The sequence below is a fragment of the Tenrec ecaudatus genome, chromosome 2 (genome assembly GCF_050624435.1).
Source record: "Tenrec ecaudatus isolate mTenEca1 chromosome 2, mTenEca1.hap1, whole genome shotgun sequence".
Lineage (NCBI taxonomy): Eukaryota > Metazoa > Chordata > Mammalia > Afrosoricida > Tenrecidae > Tenrec > Tenrec ecaudatus.
The window spans coordinates 78553649-78569947 of NC_134531.1; the positions used below are offsets into that span (position 1 = coordinate 78553649).

Consider the following 16299-nt stretch of genomic DNA (forward strand, 5'->3'; position numbering starts at 1 on the left):
TATGTAGTTTATCTCCCATACATCTTAGCTATCCTATCATCATCAACACTTAATTAAAATAACTTGCATGAAATAGCTGTAAAGTAGTAACAGAGACAGTTTCCTTTATGCGCTTTTGGCAAGGCTACCCTAATAGAGTATGGAGTTATAAGCAAATGGATTCTGTGGCTATGGATGTAGTCTAAGGATCAAAGATGGCCTTTCACATTATGAGCCTTAAAAAAATCATTTTATTGGGGGCTCATACAACTCTTATCACAATCTATACATACATAAATTGTGTAAATCCCATTTGTACATTCGTTGCCCTCAACATTCTCAAAACATTTGCTCTTCACTTAAACCCTCCCTCCCTGCCCCCCCTCGCTCATGAACCCTTGATAATCGATACATTATTATTTTGTCATATCTTTCCCTGTTCAACGTCTCCCTTCCCCCACTTTTCTGTTGTCTGTCCTCCAGGGAGTAGGTTACATGTAGATCCTTGTAATCGCTTCCCCCTCTCCACCCAACCCTTCCTCCACCCTCCCAGTATCGCCACTCTTTGACTATAGGGGGTGGTGGTGATAGCTTCTGGACTGTGGATGGGGACGATAGCGACTACCTGCTGGTCTAATATTTCCATATTACGAGAGTGAACAACAGTCTAAAAACCTTACTGATTTATTTTAGATCAATTTATATTCAGAATGACACACAGATACTTGGGTGTGTGCATGTTGTCTGGAAAACAGGTCTTTGGAGGTCTATATAAACTGAGTCTGGCTCTTGGAGTGTTCTGTCTCGTCATGGACATCACAAGAACAGATCAGTGGATATTAAAAAGAAAACACCCAAAAACCCAAATAGCAGCATTGCTATGTTCCTAGCTGCCATCTACTCATGACGCCCTATGCACAAGAGAACAAAACAAGATGCTACCAGTCTTGTGCCACCCTTATGAGCAGCTGTGGATCAGATGGCTCTGGTCTACTGGCATGCTTTCAGATGCAGACCACCAGGTCGTTGTTAATATGGAATTTCTGCTGAAACCTGCCCAGCATCACAGCAACATGCAAGCTTCCTCGGACAAACGGTGCTTTCACTTGAGCTGCAGTGGTGGAAATCTCCCACATGAAGTATGAAAATACTGCTTAATTAAATAAAACAGAAGGTACCACTTAATAAACCAATTTTAAAAAATTACTCATAACTACTCATAAAAGAATATAAAAGTATTCTTTTACTCAGTATGGATTGGAAGTCAGTGTAAAAACAAACAAACAAAACACTTAAATCCTCATAACAGGACCAATAGCTAATATCAGGATAAACTTAGAAAAGATTAAAAGTCAGGGTTAGGGTTAGGGTTAGGGTTAAAAAAATAGAAAAAAGAAAAGATTAAAGTCAAAAATTTCCTCTTGCTTGGGTACACAATCAATGCTCATGGAACCAGCAGCCAAGAAATCAAATAACAGACTGCACTGGGCAAATGTGCCATACAAGAACTCTTTAAACGCCCCCACCCCAAGCTAGTCCTGGAGCTTGGACGCTCGGCTCCAGGGGAGTCTCTCTGGGACATAGGGGTACAGTGAATGGTATGACCCTTTGTTAGGCATTACACAGTAAGGTATGCTGGGCCCCTCTAGAGTTTCCTGTATGGGCTCCAATACATTTCTTCCCTTTTGCTTAAAAAAAAAAAAAAGAACTCTTTAAAATGTAGAAGAAAATGATGTCACTTTGAGGAAGGACTCAGGCGCACCAGACTCAAGGCAAGGTATTTTCAATCGCTTCCCATGTATGTGAAAGACAATGAATAGGGATGACTGCAGAAGGACCGATATATTTGAGCTATAGTGCTGGCAAAGGACACTGCCAGTATGTGGGCTACCAGAAAACAAACAAACCTGTCTGGAAAAAGTACAGCCAGAATGCTACTTAGAAGCAAGGAAGGTGAGACTTCCTCTTAAGCGCTTTGGATCTATTACCAGAAAAGACCAGTCCCTGGAAAAGGACATCATGCTTGGTAAAGCGCAAGTAGACTCTACAGAGATGCACTGACGAGTGGTTGCAACAAAGGGTTCAAACACAGCAATTGTGAGGATGATGAAGGCCAGGGTGGTGTTTCTTTCTGTTGTACAGAGGGTTGCTATGCGTTGGAACCTAGCAACAAACAAATGTAAACAGTCCAGAGGAAAGTGCTAGGAGACTTATGGGTATCATTACAAAAAACATGCCACTTGATTTCTATCCTTGTGCTATCTTGATATGCTAATAAACTTTGATATGCCAACAAAATAACAGTATTAAATAGTACTCCCTTCACATTTGCTTGCAAAGTAAACGAGTGTTAATAAAAATGGCTCTTTGGATAACAAATGGCAGACTGTATATTTAATTTCCTTAAAATCAAATGACGCCTCTTTTTTGCTATTTTCCTACAAACACTCTATATTTAAGCTAATCAATTCATGTCTGAACTATGTAACCTTTATACAGAAATCAAAAATCATATAAAACTTAACTTGAAACTAAAATTTAGTTAATTTAACTGATACTAAAAAGGATCAACACAAACAAGAGGATAGAGATTGTTTTAACTGGAGGTATTTCTGCATCCCAATTTAAAATATGTATTGTGGAACACATGTGTCTCAGACACATGTACACAATAAAATTGAGAGGGAAAATTCAAGTGGAAAAATACCTATGTCAAAAATATTTGTTGTACCATAGAACATTTATAGAACATAAAAAGGACAGAAGTAGGTAGCATTAATATTGCCAGCCATTCTAAGTAATTTATTCTACTCTTTCTTGATGCACAGAGGGTATCTGATTGCTCTATCCCCTGGAATCGTATCTTATATTCAAGATTATGATTATTGAGGAGAATGGATGATAGCTGGCAGTAGTCCATACGTCCCTCCCCCACAATTGCCAACAGAGCCATTTCCTTTTCCCACAGCAGGATGTACAGTGACATTTCTTTGACCAACCCCCTCCTCCCTCCAGCTACTATTCTCCTGTCTCACTTTCTTTCTAAAACAAAATACCTGGAAAAAGCTGGCCATACCCATTACTGCCCATCCCCACCTTCCATTATCCCGAGTCTAATTTTATGAGGTTTTCATCTCCACCACTGCCCGGAAATTGGCTTTATCAAGGCTGCCAATGATCTTGTTGTTAAATTCAAAAGTCAGTTCTTATTCCTCAACCAACTTGATTAATAGCAGCATCTAACAATGCTGATCATTCTTTTCCTCCTTAAAACATTTTATTGGTGGACTTCCAGGATACCATGCTATCCTGCCTTATCCTTACTAGTTCCTTCTCATCTCCTTGGCTTAAAACTAGAGTGTCCCATCCTTGATTAGCTTTTTGTTTCTTATCCACGTTCACAATCTTGGTGAACTGCCATCCTGGATGGGGGTTTTAAATACTACCCAAATCCATATGTTAATGAACCCCCAAATTTTATTTCTAACCTGGCCCTAAATCACTAAGCTCTACTTGCTGGGATTTCAATACCTACACAGCATTTCTTGAAGCAGTTATAGCCATCTGGATCCTAACAAGTTTAAAGCTGAGCTGCTGATATCGCATCCCTACCCCATGTCTCTACTAGATAGGTTACGTCTGTACAGGTCAAATCCATTTCTCTAGTTGGTAAGTCAAAAACCATATAATCCTTGTCATTTTCATTCACAACTTACATCCAAACCATCATTAAAATCTGTCATCTCCAGTATCAAAATAAATCTACAATCCAACCACTTTTTACCACTGCAACTACCTCAGTTCAGGCCCTAATAAACTCTTGACAAAAGTTCAGCAATACCCGCCCCCCCCACTTACCCCTTTGTTTCCACCCTATCCTCTTACACGCTATTCATACCACAGTAGCCAGAATGACTTTGTTAAAAGCAAAGTAAAAACTGCAGTCCTTGTATGACTTACAAGGTTCTCCTTGATCTGGACTCCTATTGTCCATGATTTCACAGCTAAAGATTCTCTCCATGTTAGCTGCTTAGACCTGCTGTTACCCCTTGAGTCATATATGCTTTGAACTCAGCCTTGGCAATCGCTCGCCCCTCAGCCTAGAACATTCCTCCTGGAGCTCAGTGGAATTGCTTGTTCCCTTACTCCCTTCAGATCTTTCCTCCTGACATCAGCCCTTCCCTAGTGGTCTTATTCCAGACTTACCAATTCCATTTACATTTCTTTTGTTTCATCTTCATTCCTATACCTTATCACTCTAGTATATTGTATGTTTTGCAAAAATTATATATGTGGTGATTATCTGCCTTATTAGATTTTAAGTGCTATGAAGGCAAAAAGTCAAATTTGTTCAATTCAGTAACTCTTACATGGGGTATAGTAAATACTTATTTCCACATGTTGCCAGCCATCCATGTTAGTGGGTCTCAAACTTTAGTTTGCAAGACTCATCTGTTGAAAAAGCAAACAAACAAGCTCCTCACAAAAGCACAGCTCCTCATGCTCACAAACCATTCTCGAGACGGTGAGAGTGGGGTACCTCCCAGGACTCTCCTGTGAGACTCAACAGAACACACCTGGAGCAATACTGTTCTTAGTCCTTTACCCTTTCAAAAACTCTAAGAAACTCTAGTCTTCACCATATTCAGATAGGACAGGAGTCGGCAAATTACCCTTCCTAGGCCACATCTGGTCTGCGCTTGCTTTGGTAAGTAAAGCTGTATGGCAGCACAGCTATGCTCATTATTGTCTGCATTGTTTACAGCTGCTTTCCTACTTCACAGGCAGAGCTGAGTAGCTGCTAGATAGACTGTGGGCTGCAAAGCCTAACATATTTACTACCTGGCTCTTTAAAGAGGTTTGTCTACATCTGATGGAGGACATGAGACTCATTATTCCCGACCACCACTAGGTGAGAGGCCTAAACACAATATGGAGACATACTAAGGTATATACTTAACACACACCACCTTGTTTATTAGCAATTTATAATAATAATCCCCTTATTTTAATTACCTAAGGAGTGACTACTTTTGTTTCTGTAACCAATATTTAGTGTAAAACAAACAAACCTGAAAACATGTTATAAATTGCCTTTGCATTTTTGCAGTTTGCTATATATAAATTCTGTTCTACTTTTTCCTTTAAGTGGGCTTTCATCAAAACTCAAAGAATTTTCAATAATAATACATTTCAGCAAGAATAACTGCATTTTCAAAATAGCTGAACACCAGCTCAGCTGTTTTTAAAAGGATGATAGTTTATTGTTTCATACTAAGGATCTTGAGATAGAATAATGCATTGAATTGGGTAAATCTGCCACACCAGATCTTTTAGAGTGTTGAAAAGCAAGGCTGTCACTTAAAAGGCTAAGTTGCACCTGACCGAAGCCATGGTATTTTCATATGCATGTGAGAGTTGGAGACCGAATATGGAAAGCTGAAGAAGAATTCATGTATCTGAACTGTGCTGATGGAGAGGGATACTGAAAGTACCACAGACTACCAAATCTGTCTAGGAAGAAGTACAGCCAGAATGCTCCTTAAAGCGAGGGGGACCAGGCTTCATCGCATATACTCGGGACATGTGATCTGGAGACACCTGTGCCTAGAGAAGGCATCATGCTTGGTCAAGTAGAAGGCAGCGAAAGAGCTTTGATGAGGTGGACTGACAAAATGACTGCACAGTGGGCTCCAGGACGACCAGGTGCGCTGGTGCAGGGCCAGGCCGTGCGTCGCTCTGGGGGCACAGGCTGGTCATGAGCTGGAACGTCCTCTATGCCACCTCACCAGAACAAGTCCCCTGACACCTTGGGCTTGCACGAGCAGCATGAAAGTGAAAGGAAAACTAAAAACTATGATGGTCAGGCGACATTTTTCTAAAATATTCATTTTGACCAAGAAAAGGTAAGCTTTCTAGCAGAAAGTTATTTTAATCTACTCTCTTTGGAAAACTCCAAGAATCGAAGCGTCTGTTCCCTTTCATGCTCTGTCCACTTAGTTACTGCTAGTCTTCAGTTGAAATTGCAATTAAAAAAAAATGCTTATTTTAGTTACCCAAGCTGAGCAGTTTTAATAGTTAAGGCTAGAAAATCTATTACCACAACTGCAGGATGGCATTATCAAAGCCAGCAGCTGTCAGGCACCTTCGCTTTCTTTAAAGGCAGCTTTTACCTTTATACTAAGGAAAGACTTGTTCTATTTTCCTACATTTAGAATCTCTTGAAAACTCAGTTACATTTTAAAATAAATTAAACCTTATATTTTATTTCTCGATTGTTGATAAACAAGTAGCCCCTTCTACCCCTATGCAAATCCTGGCATATTTCATTCTGAGCTATACTATTTTTTATGTCAGAATTTTAAATCTATAGGAGTATCATGAGAACTATTAGATGCTATAATTCAATAAGTCAATTCTACTTGGGATTTTTATAACCTTACTCATTCAGACCAAGAAAGAACATAATAACCACCAATCTTTGGGTCTTATGTCTGAGATTCAAGACGGCGTCTCTCACTTACAACATGGGGTGCAGGTGGGGCAGAGGGGTAATTTACTCTGATTTTAAAGAACTTTCAAAAACTAATTTCTGAAACAGCCGTATTCAGCCTTCACTGAGAGTGAAGACATATGATGAATATGAGGAATTGACAGGTATGTAGATGCTTTAACTCTCTGTGTAAATAATAAGATAACTACTGCTGTAATAAGATGGCTGGATCCTAAAGCTAAAGGAGTAGCGGAGCAGATGCCGTACTTTAGGTGTAGAGAATCTTTGTAAAAATATAGTTCTTATTTCCAGGGACAAGAAAAATAATTATCTACCTCCCAAACACATTTAACAAAGAACTTTTAATTCAATAACTTCTTCTCGTTTTTCTTTGCAAGTTTTAAGTGTTAAATAATTGCTTTTATCACATTTGATTAATACTATTTGGTTATGTTTTATTTTAAAATTATCAAGTATATTGCATTGCACTGAACTTTGCCTTTTTTGGGTCTGCTGTTTTATAAATGTTATTTATATTGAGCTCATTTTAGTCAATAACACCATGAAGGAAAAGTGACATTTCTTTCTATTTTTTCCTTCTTTTTGCGTTATTACTATGTCAAAGCATTAGGTCAGCTTGCTACAGTGTAGTCTTGCTAAAAATAGCACTGTGGAAAATACACCCAGAACAAGAACAAGCCACCACTAGATGGCAAAGCAGCTTTACTATTGCCAACATTATGCCAGCAAACAAAATATGACTTACAAACCTGCTGTAACATATTTTCTACCATATGAGAGTTCTGATCAATTTAGATTTTAAAATGAATGTCCATCTTGGTTTGAAATTAAATTATTTTGTAAACTTTATCTCTGACGAGCATATACAATCTTACTCATTTCGAAGTCCTAAATTTAAGACACAACCTTAATACATTATTTGTTTGCCACAATGTTCAGTTCAGAAAACTAAAGACCTAGTGACTGGGATACAATGAATGTATCAAGATAGAAATCAAAGAGACACGCTGTGAAAATGAACAAAAGGCTGTGCAGTGTTCAAATTAGCTATTTACAAATACATCCCATAGTAGTTATCAACTCAAAGATATTATCTGCATTAGCCCCTACTAACAGTTAAAATTACTTTTATATAAAAGTAAATATGTGCTTGGGTATCACAGTGATAAAAAAGATAGGATTTCCTTTCTTAAGCATGTTCTTATAATAAATAGCAAAAGGAGATTAAATTCACAAGGGACGCTTTGCTGTTATTCAAATTCATAAGATTAGAGAAATTCAAGATAATTTTCTAAAACAGAAAAAGGTAAAAAAGTACTTTTCCTTTGTTTTAATCTATACATTTTACTAAACTGTTTTCATCATTATATATAAGTTGAAAAAAACAGAATTGATCTAAAGAATCCTGCTGCCTATTTTCAATGAAACTGCAGGATTCAAATCCCTGTGCCTTTAAAAATTAAAAAAAATGCTATAGGGAGTGATTAGAGAGAATGATGCTTAGAATATATAATTCAGATTTCTTAGCATACAATGTAACTTTTGAGTAAGACTAGCCCAGGGACAGGAGTGTTAATATTCACACTCAGTTCAGGGGACCTACAATGTATGTTCATACTTTGCCACGCGACTGGATTTTCTACCACCGAAACTGTCAAATTCTTTGATCGGTTGCTGCTCCTTGGGCTCCAACAACAAAACATCACACTTTTTAAAGCTGCTCTGCAGTCATGGGTCACAGGTTGGTCTGCTAAACTCGAAATCTGCAGCTGGAAACCACCAGTCACTCTGTGAGAGGCAGGTGAGGCTTTCTGCCCATCCTGATGTACAGTCGTAGAACCCTTCACGCTGTGCTAGAGAGCCACTGCAAGTTGGTAGGAGAGTGTGAGAGTTCTAAAGTCATTGACCAGTTTCATGGTGGGTGAAATGCTGAGGAGTTACAGGGTTTCCTAAACAAAGGTCTCCATGCGAAAAAGACGCCAAGCAAAATAAACGTGTCTTACTTTCCATGGCTTTCTTTGAATGAAATCGACACCTATCTTCCCTTACTCAGATAATGACACCAGTACTATCATTTAGGAGTCTCAGAGTCATCCTTGTTTCTACTCAGTTTTTCCTCTAATATCCCTAACTTGGCTAATCAGTTAAGGCTCATCAAACATAACTATGAAACCCGCTTTCCTCTTCAACCCGTCAGGGGCCTTGACTAGGTTCAGAGTCTCTTCCTGGAGCCGCTACAACATCCAGCAGTCTGGTACCCTTGCATCCCATCGTTTTAGTGGCTTCTGTTCCTTTGGTGATTCCTTTGTTTAAAATTTACTGTTAGTTGGGGCTCTCTCATTTTATATGTATTTTCTCCCCAGGATAATTCATCCATCTCTGTGATTTAACCTGTTTTTTATTATGATGGTCCTCCAGTTTTATTCTTGTGATTTTTCTAGGTTCCAAATATATAGGTCCATCTCTAATGCACGTAATCTCTAAATGTATCTCTCATTTGAGGTCCCCAAGAACCCTCATCTAACCATCTCAAACCTACTCATTTTGTGGTTCTTATTTCAGAATATAATACCTCCATTTGTGTCAGCTTGAGCCAGAAAGCAGGGTGTTAGCACTGATTTCTTTCACTCTCATGACTTATGTTTATTTCATCACTCAAATATTTTTCCCCCTCTTTATACTTTTTCAACTTCATATATAGGGGTGGAGTCTAGCCTGTCAATCAGGTCACAGCCTGATGAATCCTCCTTGTGGGCATGACCTTCTTAGGTTTCTGGGAACTTCCTCTCTCTCTCTTCCTTTATCTTCTTGTGAACAAGCCATGTGGAGCTCCACTGAGACCTGAGCAAGCCATGAGGCAGAGACCTGTGGAGACCACCCTGTGATGTTTCCACTGCCATTGGATCCACAAGACATTTCACACGCCAGCCTGTGATCTTCCTGCATTTGGCATCATTGCAAGTGGTAATGTGGGTTGAAGAGAAATGTATGGACTAGTATTGGACATAAGGGCTAATATAGGACTTACGAACTTGATCTGCACTGGGCTGGAATGTTTTCTCAGTATACAATTGCTCTTTGATATAAAGCTCTCTCTTACACATACATGAGAGTCTATGATTGTGTTTCTCTAGTTACCTGGTCTAACATATACCTATTGGCACTGTTTTAGTGCAGGCCGTTTATAAACCTAACCAGAATCCTCTCACAGCCTCCTAAGTAGTCTCTCACCCAGACTTGTTCTTCTGTCATCCTGGCTTTAGCTGAGAGGTTTTGTGAAAAATTGCAACTATGATGAACATGCTACAACCCTGCTTCAAATCCTTTAGTAGCGTTCACTGCCCTTAAGATCAAGTTCAAACTCTTTAACTAACCTGTAACGCTCCTTAAGCTCCCTCTTGAGAGCCACTCTCACTTTGGATAATTAAGCTTCTGTTCTGCTGACATTCTCCCTCTCCTTCCTTTTCTAGATCTTTCTATATGATCCCACCCCCACCCCACCCTTCCTGGGTTGTTCTTTCAACGTCTTTCTGTCATCTCTCTGCTTAAGTCAGATGCAACTCACCTGTTCACGCCAATTAGGATTATATTCAAAACTTCGGCACTACTTCCCTGACAATGGCCCTCTTAAGCCTGCGCTTAGTGCCCTTCTGGGTTGCTCCAAGAGCACACTTTATTTATTAATTGATCTAAACAGTTTTCTCTCCATAGGGTAACTGCCTTCCCTCTTTCTCGTGCAGTTTTTTGAGGACAGGGATCTTTTTTTGTACACTTGTACCACAGGTGCCTAACAAATATTCAAGCGATTCTTCTTCTTCAGCATCTCCGATGGCTATCATGTGCCTACCGAACGAAGACATGATTTCTTACAGATGCTAGAGCAGACTTTCCCCATTTCCTTCCCATTAACCCTTGCCTCCCACAACCCCTAGCCTACATATATTTATTCCCAACAATTCGGGTACCATTTAGATATTTTGATGCCTTTATGACTTTGTTTATACTTTCCTCATGTTCTGGGATGTCACTCCTCTGCTTGCTTCTCTGAATGAACAACTTTCTTTTCTAGAGGAATCCATGGTCCTAACCTCTAGTTATTACAAAACATCACACTTCAGTCTCTTCTGACTCGTAATGACCTATAGAACTTCCCCTGTGGGTTTCCTTGGCTGTAACTCTTTACAAGAGTAAACTTCATCTTTCTCCCGTAGAATGGCTGGTAGGTTCAAATTGCTAACTTCATAATTAGCAGCCCAATGTGTAACTCACCGAGGTTTATCTTATATCTAGTACTACTCAACTTTTTATCACCATAAATAATTAAAAACAAAGTTAACTCTGTTTCCATTACTCTCTTTAGGATTTTGAGGCAGAAGACAGGCAAGAGTAGAATATAGTTCATTCTATAAAATATAAGAATGTATTTATTTTTGTATCTTTGATGAATTCTGGAATGAAAGAATGTGACTTCCTTCCCATCCAGTCCCTTCTTTTAAAAAGTGCTTAAAAGAATCTATACTAATTCCCAAGTAGATAAAAAAAATTTAATGAAATTTTATTCATGTAGATAAACTTCTGATTTACATCTTATTCCAACCCATCTTTAGGAAGAGAAATAAGGTCAGAAGGACAAAATAAAATGGGCTGGAAACATGAGGACCAACTATGAACCTATTAAAAGGTAACTTTAATGGCAGAAGTCCAGACTGCCTTGATTTGGATGCCAGCCCTATCACTTCCCGACGTTGGGCAAATCCCTAATCAATCGCTTGGTAATCACTGTACAGAGGCAGAGTCCTCAAGAATTGCAATGTTCCTGGAGCACAGCAAAGGGCTCAGAGACAGCAAGGAGGGCTCTGAGGAAACCATTGGTTACTCTAGACCAGTTGGAAATTAATCACAGGGTAGCGGAGCAAATGTATGTATCCTAAAGTAATTTACATTTCATGGCTGGAATTAAGTTCCCAGACATTTTTTCCTATATTTTGGAAAATATTAATTTTATTTCTTCATATTTGAATATATTAGTGGATTTCTCTACTCTGCAATAATGTCATGGTTTAACTAATAAACAGTTATCAAGGACTTTGAAAAAAACAAACACTAATGACAAAGTGGTTGATAGGTACCTAATGTCATCAAGAACATAGTGTTACATTAACTCTTATTGCAGTCTTCCTATTTTAGCTAATAACACCTATGGTCTTCTTAATCTCCTCAAAAACTGTCATAAAGTGAATCACACATTAAAAAATAAATGTCAGTATTTATATATGATGGGCCTAGGAAACTAGCAGATTAAGATGTGCGTGTCATAAAATTAAAAAGCGTCATACACATTAATTCTAATATTACTGTTATCTTCCTTACTAAAATAAATGATTTTGTTGAAACTTTAAAATAATAACATATGTATGTGACAACCTGGTCTAGAAGGGAGTATTATATAATATTAACGAAAAATTCTAACTTCAAAGCCACAAAGATGATTCTCAAAACTATTTGCTATAGCCTATGAGTTTTTCTATATGAATAGATTGTGATTTAGCTATATACTCTGAAAGTACAGCCAAACCTTGATTATCTCCAGTCTTGGAACTATGAACAACGTGGGTAGTTAAAATCCATGTATCTTTCCTAAACTTCAACTCTAGCCTCTTCTCCCACTGAATTTTTATTAAATGCTTTAATAGGCTAATTTAATGGAATAATTTGTATTTGAACTTTTTCCTTAGTTAAGAAATTAAATGGCAAAATAAATAAACAAAAAAACAGGTGGGGGGGAGCATAAGTAGGAAAGAGTTAATCTATTCACCAGATAATTAGTCTCTCAATAACCAAGAGTTGGCTGCACAGCATGACGTTTATCTCACGAATTAAAATAGCCTCATCCTTCATAGCTCTACAGAAAACCAGACAGGAGCGCCTCTGCCATCACAGTCCTAGTCAGAGTTTCTCTGAGTACCTGAAAGAACCCCGGTGGCACAGGACCTACTGGCATGCCATCTCCTGGGGGAATGTTTCCTAGCACTGGACTGGGCGCTGCTGCAGCACTCTGCAAAGAATAAAGGAGAAACAAACCTATATCATTACAGAGAAGGCACAGAACCAAAGACTAATGATTATAGATTGTAGGAAGGGACTTTAATGTTTCCTTTTTGTTTCTGGGACCAGGTACTTGTAATGTTCCTCACGCAAGAGGAAAACTAATATCCAAAACTTAGCTTTATATATGCTCAGTTAAGGTAGTTGGTTTAAAGATATCTTTAAAAACATTTTTTGAAGTAACGTAAGTTTATTAAAATGATAGGTTTGAGGGAATATATAAAATGCAAATAGCAGTGTGACAAAAATGATAAAGGTTCCAGTAAATGTTTTATATTAATGGCAACATCAATAACAGAAAAATATAAATTAAAAAGCATTAAATTGCTAGACAGTGATAGTTGTAGGAGTTAGAAAAAGATTAATTTTGTAATTTTTGCCTTCCAGTGGCAACCTCCAATTATTTACTGGTAAAATAATATAGCTAACATATTAGCTTATAAGGGGGTAAGGATGAGAAAGTAGTTAAGAACGGAGTAAGAAAAGTAATTACTTTGGTGGGATTCATTTCATATAAGCAAATTATGAAAAAAAACCAGCTTGAAAAATCCAAAATCTACTTTTACTTACAAATTATGTTATATAATCCTAAGGCTTCATGAAACATGAGTATGGGAAACATTTGGTTAGAATCATAATTAAATTAAGATTAAAGTTTTTAAAATACTTAGGACAGTTATGTAGATAACTAGGAAACAAATGTAGATCCCATCTCTCCACATGATCAGACAGATTACAAACACTAAGAACAGTTAAAAAGTGACCAAAGATATGCTGAAAACATATAATCAGGAATCCAACACTTCTGTAATGAAAAAAACAGAAACAAACGCAACACACATTCTGAATCTCCAGCATCTGTTGACTGTCCCATTCACACATTAATATTCCATTGGAAAATGACATAATATCTCACCATACTTATAGCATATACATTCCCTGGTATATAAAGTGAAAAAGATACTTAACATATGTATTCCTCAGTGTTGGCAGCTATTCACAATGAAGGCCAATAGTTTTAATATATCCTTTTAGGAATTCTAGATTTAAATATGGTTATTTGAAATGCTGTTTATTTATGGATGCTAAACTCTTAAACTTATTCTATTAAAGCATATGTGTAGAAAAGGAAAGATAATATTTCTAAAATAGCAAAATGAGACATTAATATATTCTTTTAAGAAAAAACATGCAATTTCATTCAATCTATATCATTTGCTTACCATTTGGTGGGCACAGTTTTATTTGGTTTTATATGTCAATAGTCATGCTTAAAAAATGAAAGGCAAATTCCATTTTTCATTGTTAAACTTTTATATAACGTAAGAGATGATATTACAGTGTGAAGTCAAATTAGTACCAATCACTTGTCCTCTTTTAGCTTAAATGTATATGATTATAAAGTGATGTCGTGGTAAAGTGCTCAGTAGCTAACCTAAAAGTCTGTGGTTCAAAGCCACCACCTGGCTCTATGGGAAACAATGTGGCAGGTTCCATAAAAATTTGGAGCCTTTGAAAGCTTTTTGGGTAGGTCTGTTCTGTCCTTTCAGATCACTATGGGTCAGAAATGATGTCATCACAGTGAGTTTTATTTATGATTACCAAAGGCTGCTGTCATCAGTCAATTCTGAGACCAGACCTGCCCATGGGTTTGCAAGCCTGTACATCTCTGTGCAAGCAGACTACTGCATCTTTCTCCCTCAGTGGATCCAAACCACCTATCTTTATCTTAGCAGGCGCAAACACTTAACTATTGGTTCACCAGAGTTCCTGTGGAATTTGTTGTTAGTACTAAAAGTAAAGCATGTCATTTATATCTAATTAATTGCAGCACATAAATTTCCTTTACAGTAAAAGACACATATGTACAAAGAAACACTTTTGTAAAACACACAGATTTATACTTTTTTAGCAATTTATATTCTGTCAAATATATTTATAATAAACATGTAACACACATATAACGATGAAACAGAAACCGCTAAATTATTATAATACTTTAATGTACTATTTCTCCCTTAATTCTAGTTACCTTAAAAAGCACATAAGGGATTCTTATAACTGATCAATTTTTATCTACCCAGAGTGGGGGAAATGTTAAATAAAACTCAACCGTAAAGATGCTGGGCCATCATTTGCTTCCTTATGAGCTTCCTTTCTGGGCAACAACAGTGTTTAAAAGGAGCCCCAGTGCAGTGGTTAAGGACTGCACTGCCAACTGAAAGGTCAAACATTTGAACCCGTCAGCTGCTTGACTTGCTAACTTAAACCAACACTAAAACAAATAATACATGCTTTGTAACTGGAAGCTAAGGAAGAACCGTGTTTTTGAGATAAATAGCTTTATACAGAAGAAAGCAGCACCAAATTTCTTGGGCTCCATTCTTAGAATTTTTATTTAAGTTAATTCCAATTGATGAGACAAAATCAGCGCATGATCTAAGATCCCACAAAACTTTACTGTTAGATCTCAGATAGGATGCATTATTTGGGATGCTCTGATTAATTAACAATTGGAGAAATATTTAATAATACTAAACATCAGCTTCCCGTGAATTATGTGAATTCCTGTAGAGTATCATGGAAATACTTTATATCATATATGACTCTTTAATTAGTGCTGACTTCATTCTTTAGCTCTCATGACAACATGGATCACACTTTGAGATAGTTAGTTGATAGAAAGAAAGAGAGAGAGAGAGAGAGAGAGAGAGAGAGAGAGAGAGTTGCCAGCAGCAACTTGGTGGCAGGTTGATTACATAGGACCACTTCCATCATGGAGGGGGCAGCGTTTTGTTCTTACTGGAATAGATACCTACTCTGGATATGGATTTGCCTTCCCTGCACGTGATGCTTCTGCCAAAACTATTATTCGTGGACTTACAGAATGCCTCATCTACCGGCATGGCATCCCACATAGCATTGCTTCAGATCAAGGAACTCATTTCACAGCACATGCAGTGTGGCAATGGGCCCATTCCCATGGAATCCACTGGATGTATCATGTGCTTCATCATTCTGAAGATGCTGGCTTGATAGAACGATGGGATATGTTCCTAAAGACACAATTATGGTGCCAACTAGGTGGCAACAACTTGCATGGCTGGGGCAATGTTCTCCAGGAAGCTGTATTCGCTCTAAACCATCGGCCAATATATGGTGCTGTGTCTCCAATAGCCAGAATTCATGGATCCAGGAACCAAGGGGTGGCACCACTCACTATTACTCCTAGTGATCCACTTGCAGCATTTTTGCTTCCTGTCCCAGCAACGCTGTGTTCCTCAGGCCTGGAGGTCCTTGTCCTGAAGGAACTCTCCCACCTGGAAACACAGCACGGATTCTACTGAACTGGCAGCTGAGAATGCCCCCTGGGCACTTTGGGCTTCTCATGCCTTTAGATCAGGTCAGGAAGAATGTCACTGTACTAAGTGGTGTGATTGATCCTGATTACCAAGGAGAAATTGGATTGGTGTTACATAACAGGGGTAAAGAATATTATGTCTGGAATCCAGGAGATCCCATAGGCCGACTCTTAGTGCTACCATGCCCTGTTATTAAAGTAAATGACAAGTTACAGCAACCCAATCCTGATAGGACTTATAATGACCCAGACCCTTCAGGAATGAAGGTCTGGGTCACCCCACCAGGCACAAAACCACAGCCAGCTGAGGTGCTTGCTGAGGGCAAAGATAATACAGAAT

The 16299-nt window shown here is 38.1% G+C and overlaps 1 protein-coding gene across 3 annotated transcripts in view; it reads right to left on the reverse strand.

The window, feature by feature from the left end:
• SSBP2 (single stranded DNA binding protein 2) overlaps positions 1 to 16299 on the reverse strand; it is a 316310-nt gene that overhangs the window by 79288 nt on the left and 220723 nt on the right. For 2 of the 3 annotated variants that reach the window (XM_075541237.1, XM_075541236.1), the window contains exon 5: positions 12459 to 12548. The exons of the other annotated variant lie outside the window; for it this stretch is intronic. In XM_075541237.1, coding sequence (XP_075397352.1) covers positions 12459 to 12548 — 90 coding nt within the window. The remainder of the gene's footprint in view (positions 1 to 12458; positions 12549 to 16299) is intronic. 3 annotated transcript variants of the gene reach the window in all.